At 38.8% G+C, this 10,343-nt stretch overlaps 1 protein-coding gene across 4 annotated transcripts in view; it reads right to left on the reverse strand.

Moving 5' to 3' along the window:
• Positions 1–1,345: 1,345 nt before the first annotated feature.
• Positions 1,346–10,343, reverse strand: part of arl13b (ADP ribosylation factor like GTPase 13B) — a 13,528-nt gene continuing 4,530 nt past the window's right edge. The window contains exons 3-11 of one of the 4 annotated variants that reach the window (XM_015405238.1): positions 7,456–7,526; positions 7,127–7,376; positions 6,843–6,948; positions 5,792–5,994; positions 5,582–5,696; positions 5,346–5,505; positions 5,116–5,232; positions 3,721–3,789; positions 1,346–3,331 (exon numbers count right to left, since the gene is read on the reverse strand). In XM_015405238.1, coding sequence (XP_015260724.1) covers positions 3,255–3,331; positions 3,721–3,789; positions 5,116–5,232; positions 5,346–5,505; positions 5,582–5,696; positions 5,792–5,994; positions 6,843–6,948; positions 7,127–7,376; positions 7,456–7,526 — 1,168 coding nt within the window. In that variant the 3' untranslated portion in view covers positions 1,346–3,254. The remainder of the gene's footprint in view (positions 3,332–3,720; positions 3,790–5,115; positions 5,233–5,345; positions 5,506–5,581; positions 5,697–5,791; positions 5,995–6,842; positions 6,949–7,126; positions 7,377–7,455; positions 7,527–10,343) is intronic. The other 3 variants (XM_015405239.1, XM_015405241.1, XM_015405240.1) reach the window with 3 other exon arrangements.

Below are 10,343 nucleotides of genomic sequence, written 5' to 3' on the forward strand. Positions count from 1 at the left end.
TGGTTTGGCACAAACAACCACACTATAAGAGAAAAGTTTATTTATATAATATAAAGAGTGACGTGTATAAATTATACATTACTCTAGTCATTACAGCTCTTTTAACTTGTTAAAAATGAAAAAAAAGAAAGTTGAAGATAACTTATATCTATGAAAGAAATATAGTTAAAAAAAAACTGACCTAACAAAGAAAAGCGCGTCATAAAAAGTTCCTGTTAAAGTAGACAAAGGTACGGAGCCCCTCTGATGACATGGTCAAAAAAATTTTTTTTGTGGCCACGAAGTAGTATTTCGTGCCCACAAAATACTACTTCGTGGCCACAATTAAAAATTTTTTTTGACCATGTCATCAGAGGGGCTCCGTACAAAGGCTTAAAGTGCGAAGTGTCAAAGCAAAGGAAAGTTGAGTGGAAGAATAAAGTTTGGTAGAAAAAGGCAAATGAAAGGATTTTAAAGGAAAGCTATTAAATCAGATCTTTATAATTTATTAAGCCATTTGTCATAGCCATAATCAGGTTGCTTTATTCTTTCAACATGAAAATCAATACAAAATTTCATTTGGAAATGGAGTGTGAATCTAGAGTAACACGAGGTCTTGTTTGTTCATTTCAATTCCATTCAATTTAAAGTTTTTTATATCTAAGGAAAATCAGCCAGCACACTAAGCATGCTTGTAGCGACAATGGAGAGAAAAAACTAATCTTTTTTTCTGATTATAGAGCCTGATTTTGTGGTTTTAGCTGCAGGTTTATCGACACCAAAACAAATAGAAATTAAAATGATATAATCAGCAGATGGATGAACAAAAGATCCTCATCAGTCCATTTAATATTTAAACAGCTTTAATAGTGCTCTTATAAAATATCAACAGGATAGAAAAAGTATGTATTTTTTTTAAACATTTGGATCTTGCTGCACTACAGATCCAAAATATTATGTTTTTTAAAGAGATACTTCACAGACTTTGTCCCCTTCAGAGAAACCCAATTTTATGTTTCAGTCAATTCCTCGTTGAGAAAAGAAGCCCTTATATCACTTTAAAAAACACAAACGTGATGTAAACAGCATGAAACAAATCTGACACTTTTCAATGCATTTCCTAAAGAATAAAAGTAGAAAAAGATTTTTAGAATAAGCTTTTTTTTGTTTGATATAAGCTGAGAATGTTAGTGTTTTTATTTTACATGTATGTTCCACAGTGACAGTTGGGAGTAAGATAAGAAAATGTTTACAGAAAAGGAAATCAAAGACTTGTACCTTCTTATTCAGGGACGTCATGATAAGACATCGACCGATGCAGATTTTTTTTTCGGCGGTGTTTTAAAGCCGATATTGTTTTCCCCCCCCCCCCAATGACTGTAAATGTTTAATTCAGTGGCATGCTGGGTAATCATTACGATTGGGCTGGTTCATCAGTGAGCCGCTATGGAGTGGTTTCTTAACATTAATGGGCTATATTTTCACATTCTTTGTTTCTTGTGATTCATCACTGGAAAAACTGATCAATCCAGGTTTGCGTGACCACAGTAACCATGACGACAACAGCCAGACACACCTGGATTGAGCAGTTTGTCCTGTAATGAAAAAAAGGAGCTGGCTGAAGTTCAGGAAGTAGTGGAGTTGGGCATATTTAGCTTAAGTTTTTTTGCTTTTTGACTTTAAATCACTTAAAATACCAATTTTTCTTAATGGATAAACAACTGAATTTGGGTACAATTCCTTAAATGCTGCTGCAAAGCTGAAGCGGTTAACGACTAACACTCATAGTAGAGCTTGTCTGGCGCTAATATCAGATTCTGCTCTGAATTGACAAATTGATATTGAATAGATAATGGATAAAAATAAATAGATCAAGAGAATTATTTCCATTACAAAGTTAGCACTACACATTTATTTGGAGAATCGGGAAAACTAGTGCATGTTTTGGGAATCGGAAATTGTTTAATGAATAAAAATGAAAATATTTAACCAAATAACCTGATCTTTGTAGCACCTGAGCTGTATCAATCTAAATGAAATCACAGCTCCTAGTGCCACCACAAATAAAACACGTTGGGAAGGGTTGAAGTTGTGTGTGCTAGTTAACCTCCCGATGCCTATTGTTGCAAATATGCAACACACCCTTTGTATTGCGTACACACCCAGGATAGCATGTCATTCCCTCAATGCCAGTTTTTACACAATCAGCATGGGCCCTACAACTGGTTCCTAACGGTGTATGTTATCATTCACCATTATAAATGTCGTCACAAATCTGTAATATACCTACATTTATATTTACTTTTAAAATAAAGAGAGTTTAAACATTTCAACTGTGCAATTATTTAAAGGCAAATATATAAATTTAAATATAAATGCATCTATAATTGTTCATGTGATTCATTATATAGATGCCTGCTAATCATCTAATTCTTCAATTATTGCCTGATTTTGATAGCACCTGAGCAGCTGCATCACAGTTAAAATAGAAGTTAGGTAGGGAACAAGTGCTTCTGAGCCATATATGCAACATATATATTAGGGTTGTAATATCAGTGTAGAGACATAATTGATATTGTAGATGAGTTATTTCAGGTTGGATTTGAATCTTCCGGGGTGGAAAATGGTCCCAGCACACCACTGATATTTATCAACACATGAAACAAAAACGTACCCATCGGTTAATGTATAGTTCCACCTCTGATCACGATCAATTTCAATCTATTGATCTCAGAGTGCAAAAACAGACTATTTTTTATATGGCGATGAGAAACCAAATATTTTTTGTGGTTCCTACATTAAAAAAACTTGGCAGAAAACATAGAGGAATCTGTTTTCGGTCGATAGTTTTGTTTTAAAACACCAATTTTACTTTAAAAAAAAAAAGTTCTTTTAAATATGGATAACCTTCGTGCTAATGTTAGAGAAGGTTTTATTTACATTCTTTTTCGGTTTAAAGTGTTTTAAGTAGAAAATGCTGTTTCCCCAACTTTCAATACTGACCAATAGTACAAAAAATAAAATAAAATCCAGATGGAATTTGACAGTTCAAGCAGGTTTAGCCTCAAGCTTAGTTTTTTTTTTTAAATGAAAGATCAGCATTAGTGTAGGGATGTCACTCCCCAGCACTCTGAGCCAACACCCTTCCCTCAGCGGTACCCGCACCGGTCGATCCATTTGGTTTGGTTGTCTCCACGCCATTCGCTTGAGACAAAAAGCACAGAAGAGAGCTGTGATTGGTGGCCGGCTGACCTCAGTCAGTCATTATAGGAGCTTTATGAGATGACGTCCTGGGAGTCGCCGTTAGGTCGTGACCTGTTCACCAGCGGTGGGAGGGGCTTCTTGTAAAAATCTGCAGAGAGGAGGAAAAAAGGATTTGGTTCCATTACTAAATGGTTTCTATTGAGTTCTCAGCAGAAAAGAAGCTGGTTAATGTTCTAAGACACAAGACGATGGAGGCGAGCGATGTGAAGAGAAGGTGAGAATGATTCAGACATCTGCAGCCATGGAGAAACATTCAAGCTCATGCATGGAGACATGCAGGAGGGGGAAGAAGCAGATGAGTGTCTGAGAGACTGATTAATAGTCAGGATACATTATAAGCCAGACGCATCAATGTTTCCTTCTGAAAACACAAAAACTACAAGCTGGTTTAATGAAGGAAGCGCTGACATTAAATGGGTCAAACCCAGAAGTTAGTGACAGGAAGTGATAGGAGCGGACGATCGGCAGACGCTTTACCAGAATGTCCAGAGTCTCCCAGAGGCTCTAGTTTGGGCAGCCTGGAGACTTTGGGAGTGGCCCATCCCACTGGAGGGAGAGGATTAGGAAAAAAACTGATTAGAGGAAAAAAGGACAGCAGAGGGAGCTATTATCCTTCAGCTTAACTATGGAGAGATCTGCACTGGGAGAGAAACCTCTACTGGTTAGACTAGTTACAACTGGAAAATGGCTAGCAAGGAAAGATAGACCTGAGAGAAGGACATGAGGAAAGAAGGATAGACCTGAGTGATGGACACGAGGAAAGAAGGATAGACTTGGGGGAAGGAAACGAGGAAAGAAGGGTAGACCTGAGAGAAGGACATGAGGAAAGAAGGATAGACCTGAGTGATGGACACAAGGAAAGAAGGATAGACTTGGGGGAAGGAAACGAGGAAAGAAGGGTAGACCTGAGAGAACGACAAGAGGAAGGAAGAATAGACTTGGAGGAAGGACAAGAGGAAGGAAGGATAGACCTGGAGGAAGGACGTGAGGAAAGAAGGATAGACCTGAGGGAAGGGCACGAGGAAAGGAGGATAGATCTGAGGGATGGACACGATTAAAGAAGAATAGATCTGAGGGACGGACACGAGGAAAGAACGATAGACCTGGAGGAAGTGCACGAGGAAAGAAGGATAGACCTGAGGGAAGGACATGAGGAAAGAAGGATAGACGTGAGGGAAGGACACAAGGAAAGAAGGATAGACCTGGAGGAAGGACAAGAGGAAGGAAGGATAGACCTGAGGGAAGGACANGGAAGGACAAGAGGAAGGAAGGATAGACCTGAGGGAAGGACACGAGGAAAGAAGGATAGACTTGGAGGAAGGACAAGAGGAAGGAAGGATAGACCAGGAGGAAGGACAAGAGGAAGGAAGGATAGACCTGAGGGAAGGACATGAGGAAAGAAGGATAGACTTGGAGGAAGGACAAGAGGAAGGAAGGATAGACTTGTAGGATAGACACAAGGAGAAAAGAAAGATAGAAAGAAAGTCCTGCTGTCTGTCTTGTTATGGAGGGGCTCTCCTCTTTCAAAAGACCTGAATCTGATTCTCATCATGGTCTCTTCTCTGTTATGAGGAAAACTATGCAATCTGCTTGTTTAGTCTGTCTGAGGTACCTGAACCATGGCTGATATGATAGAGCTGTTTTTTTGTTTTGTTTTTTAAATGAATCCATCACCTCTAATAAAACTCAAATTCTGTTTACTCCATAGAGATGAGATTAGTGTTTATTAGACCTGAAGACAACTGGGTCCAACACCTTCTGGCAAGCCGTTCTAAAACTCTCCCTTTCACTAAATTCCCCATTTCCCATCAGACATCTAACTGGCAGCCTGTTGCTGTGGCAGGCCTCTTTGACTGACGCTCACTGACTCACCAGGTGGAGGCGGCGGCGTGGGGCTCTCTGCTGGCCCTTCGTCCGTCCTCAGCGGGTCTACCCTGTGTTTCCTCTTCAGGTGCAGCTTGCTCGACTTCTTCTTGCTATGCTCACCTGCTGGGATCCAACAAGCAGACGTGTATAAAATATTCAGTCCTTTTGGCTCATTCGGAAAGACTCGTTTTAAACCCCAATCACTGATCATTAACAATGAAGTAACAGAAACTCACCTAAAGGTGTGTTTTCTGGTGTTGGTCTCGTGTGATTGGGCTCTCCAGCATTTTCTTCCTCAAACTCTTCTTCCTCGTTTTCCAAGCTCTCCTTCGGACCATTGCTCCTGTCTTCCTGAAGCTCTATTTGCTCCTTCCTCTCAGGCTCTTGCTCTTCTTTCTGAGAAGAAAAAGGTGTCACTCCTTTGCTTTAGGAGACACACTGCAATTTTATGATTTAATCAGAGATCCTGAACCTTGGAGATCAGGTTTCCGATGGGCTGGAAGGGGCTCTGTATGCTCTCGTTATCAGCTTCCTCTTCCTGGACTGGCCTTCCTTCTCGCTCTGCCTCCTCCCTCTCCAGCCGTTCTCTGTGAAAAGAGTTAATATGGACCGTTCCACATAATAAACCTCTGCTTTCTTATTTTCTTCCCCTGTTTTTAAGTTTTAAAAGCCATTCTCCCACCTCTCCTCCCGTATCCGTCTCACTCTTTCGGCCCTCTCCTTCTTGTCCTGCTCCTCCAGAGCGCGCTGCTCCGCCGTGTCCTTCTGCACGCGCTCAGCAATGGCCTCGTAGTCTTTGGCTATGTTGCTGAGGAGCCAGCTCAGGCCTTTCTTGATGGACTTGTCCACCTTTTTTCCACAGCCTAAAATGGCAGAGCATGGTTCCTGGAATACAGACACAAATATACACCTTAAAACCTTTCCTTTTGAATTAGCTGTTACACTGGTTTAAGTAATTCTAATCAACTACGAAGTGCAGCAGTAGGACATAACGACTGTATTTTCTGTTGCTGCTATTAACTCTGTGCTTTTTCTTGAAGTGTTATGATTTAATTTTCATAATGTTATGACTTTACTTTGGTAATACTTTAGACTGGTAATTGATCGCGCAATATTACTCACAATAATATAATTTAATTCTTGCACAGCTTTCATAATACTACAATATTAGTCCTGTAATTCTTTACCTTAATGTTCTAGAACTAATATTAGGACTATTTTTGTAATATAAGAAATATATCTCTTAGTATAGCCCTAATACTCCGTTTTACTCATATAGATATAGTCTCTGGGCTTTTATCTCAAAGTTTCACTGAAGGTGTGTACTTTTTTGTCGTAACAGAAAGTCGCCCTATTTCAGTGAATCAGCGTTTTTTTCCGTCTGCTTCCTGCCTTGTAAAATCCCACAATGGACGTGCATCCCTGTTCCTTTCATTTGTCCCCACATGCTTGCTCAGAATGGGGGATTGCCACAATTGTTTGTGTTAGATTATTAATTAGATTTTATATAATTTTAGAGGTTTTAATGAGTTGCATAAACTTAACTTATTAGATAACTTATTAAATTAACTGTCTTTGGATACTAGATAACCGGAAACGAGTTAGTTCTGTTTTTCTTATCACGTGCCTTGAGAAGCCGTTTCGTCCAAGTTGCTGACATTTAAATATAAAGAATAATAGGAGGCTATAAATGAAAGCAGAACTGTTTTTATATTAGGTGTGAAAAGACTCACAATCTGACAGAGACACTTGTTTTCGTTAACAAGCTTTTCTAGCGACAGGTTCTCAATGATGTCTGCTTCAGCCAGCGCTCCTTCCAGGTCTTGTTTGTTGGCAAGTCTGAGAGCAAAGAGAAAAACAACAAAAAATGTGAAACTATTTCAATTTAAAGCATGCAATCCAATTAAGCCATTGTGTTTGACTGACTAGAAATTAGAATCTCCATATTATTTTACCAGATGGTTAAAATAAAAAGCAGCACAAACATCATATAGAGGGCTTATGAGGGATTGCTTACACCAGCACGGGTTTCCCAGCGATGCGCGGGTGCTGAAGGACCTGCGCCATTGTCTCCCGCGTCTCCTGGATCCGCTGCACGTCGCTGGAGTCCACCACAAACACCACGCCGTGGGACTCCGAGTAGTAGTTCTTCCAGATGTCCCGGATCCTCTTCCCACCTCCAAGGTCAAAGATGGTCACCTCAAACTTTCCCTGCTTCAGGTCCACCTTGGAGAAGCCTACAGTGGGAGCCAAGTCCTGCGGATTCTCTGAAGAAGGAGAAAAACACAAGCTTTAGATTGAGGACACACCCAATAAGCGAAAGACATTCTCAATTGGGACACCAACCTCCCTGTATTCCTCGCACCGCCGCCGTCTTTCCCGCATTATCCAGGCCCACCATCACCAGGGTCACTTTCCTGTGAGGAAAAACGAACACAAGCGCGTCATCAACTGACAGTCTCACCTGGTATTATCTCCCATATGACGCATCTGAGGGCACAGATAAGCTAGGAAATAATCAGAGAGTCCCACGGCACAGAGAGTGCGTCAGCAACAGTCACCATGATGCTGCATAATTCCTCCATGATATGTTTTGTTAATTTTGCTGCCGATTAAAGACTTTTTTTTTCTAATGCTTGCACATATTTTAAAGAAAGGAACACATTTCTGAAAATAATAATAATAATAAAAAAAAAGAAAATACAACAGGACAGGTTTAGGCAAAGCGAGGAGGAATTTTCCCCAACAGAGACATTGCTATGGTAACAACAAGGAAGTAGTGGAGGAATCAGGAGACACTATAGGTTAAAACTCCCTGAAAGGGAAACTTATTTGAATAAAGAATGAAAAAAGGAGCCTGTTAACCTCCAACACTTTAAAACATCAGGAAAAACAATCATAACAGTCATATTTATATTTATAAAACAGAGATTGCTGTTCAAGCGCTTCAGAGACCATCCTCAAAGCTAAGAGATCCACTAAGAGAGCTTTTTTTTTTTTAAAGAGGCTTTTCAGGCTTTCAATCAGAAAGACAAAACAAAGCCGTGCATTTTCCAAGCCCAAACAGCACGAATTCATCCTCCACCTCAGGGCTGCATACTTAACTTTGACATTTGCGCCTCAAAGACATCAAACGCACAATCCATGTAACCGTCCTCTGCAGCCAGCTGGCCTTCATGAGTCCGGGAGCTGAAAACGTCGTCCGCTAACCCATAACCGCAACGGCGTTGCCGCTTGGAAAACCACAGACAGCAGCAGGCAGCATGAAGGAGAGCCACTGAACCGACCTGGCTGCAGGATTAAGCGGGATTTCTGTCTAAGTCTGAGGGATCAGATGCCTCCCAGTCACCACGTGAGTTAAGTAGTGTTGATTACTTCCTGCTCGGCTGATGACTTACAACTAAATGTTTGATATAAAGAACAACAAACAGCAGGCAAAACGTCTATGTATCAACTACACTACATTCTGGTGATTTAACTGGTTGCTGAATATCTGAGGGGCTCAATAAACAGAGGTTTTAGTCAAACACTGAAAATAGGGAGAATCTAAATTATAGGGGCCGTAAAATATGGCACTTTTAATTTAGTCCTATAGTTATTTTAAATCTATTCAATAAAAAAAAAAAATGTTGTTGTATTTCATGTTCTTATACCAGTTTCTTTCTTTTTTTTTGCTAATTATCTCCATATCCAGATCCTCACTTTCACCTGTGTCGCCTTGCTTTATTGAAAAAAACATCACCTATATGAACTGGAAATTCTTTGTGTTTTGTTTTTTTGTCAAATTTAGCCTTTTTTAGCTTTATGAAATGTTTAGTTGTTCTGTTTGACCTTCCATTGTTTTTCCTTATTGTATATATAAATAATAAAAACATATAGGAGAATAATTAACATACGCACTGCATGGTAAATTAATGAAACTCAGCTTAAAGACAATGTGCTAACCCTAAAAAGCAGCTATTAACTTCATAAGCCCTCAGCACATTCAGCTATCAAAAATAGATTTAATGCAGTAAATTTGAATCAGGTTATTAAATGAAATAGTTTAATTGTTTCCCCAGTTTTTGGCATTTTTAAGAGGGGCTGAACTTCGAAGATTATATTGTTTTTTTCTTCCTTTAAAAGATGAAAATGACCAAATATCTTCTGGCTGACGTATCAGTCTACTTTTATTTTGAAAAGTTTCTTTAGTTAAAAGTTATTTGAAAAATAAATTCTAAAAGATGGACGTTTTTTTTAAACAAAATAAATTTAATTTTATACCCAGAAGATGCGCATGTAGATGACCCAGTACAGGTTAATGCTGCATCTACATGATACAAAGCATTTAAGTATCTCCTTCTGGATAAAATACAACTTTATTTTTTTAAACTGAATAAAAACGAGTGAACTTGGAGCAAAATGTTAGTATAAAACAGGAAATATATAATAATACATGAGTTAATCTAGAATAACCAAGTCTTTTTTTTGTTCATAAAAAAAATAGTTATACGAATTAGTTTATTCTTAATAGGTGTGCTTTACTTAATAAAAACAATGGTCTTATTAAGTTCAATAATAATATACTTCTGCATTAAATACAATGAATATTGGAGTGACAAAGCTGGTAAAAAGGCTTTTTTCTGCATTTTAAGAGCTTCAAAAAGAAAAATAACTGCCTTAAAGACAAACCCGGGATCATAAAAGTCGATCTGTAACTAACAAAGAAAAATTATTTATTAAAGGTATAGTGAAGGATTTTCCTTTTCCGGATGGATCATCTAAATCAGTGGTCCTCCTACTTGTCAATCATTCTGGTGATATGTTTATATAAGGCCGTCCTACGTGCTCGTCCCCATTTTTACTTACCCGTGGTCTAACATAGTGGAAAAATAGTAAAGTAAGATTGTATGAGCGACGCAAACAGCAATTTTTTTTAAACAAAGCGTGGACGAGGAGAAATGGGCTTGTGCACGCTCTCGCACACGTTTAATAGGCATTTCCTCTCAGGAGCGGTTACAAGGTTGTGTATGTGCATTTTTGGAGAGGGCGATTCTTTAAAAAAATTCACAAAGATCCTCCACAATACCTTTAACAAGTAAAACTCTAAAAGACGAGACTTTTATTGCAAAAAAAAAAAAAAACATTAATACCCAGAACATCCATCTGCAGATGACCCAGTAGAGGTCAATGCTGCATTTATATGATACAAAGCATGCAAGTATCTCCTTCTGGATGCAATTGAACTGTTTTCT

This window comes from Cyprinodon variegatus, unplaced genomic scaffold (genome assembly GCF_000732505.1).
Source record: "Cyprinodon variegatus isolate N-32 unplaced genomic scaffold, C_variegatus-1.0 Scaffold2079, whole genome shotgun sequence".
NCBI classification, from domain to species: domain Eukaryota; kingdom Metazoa; phylum Chordata; class Actinopteri; order Cyprinodontiformes; family Cyprinodontidae; genus Cyprinodon; species Cyprinodon variegatus.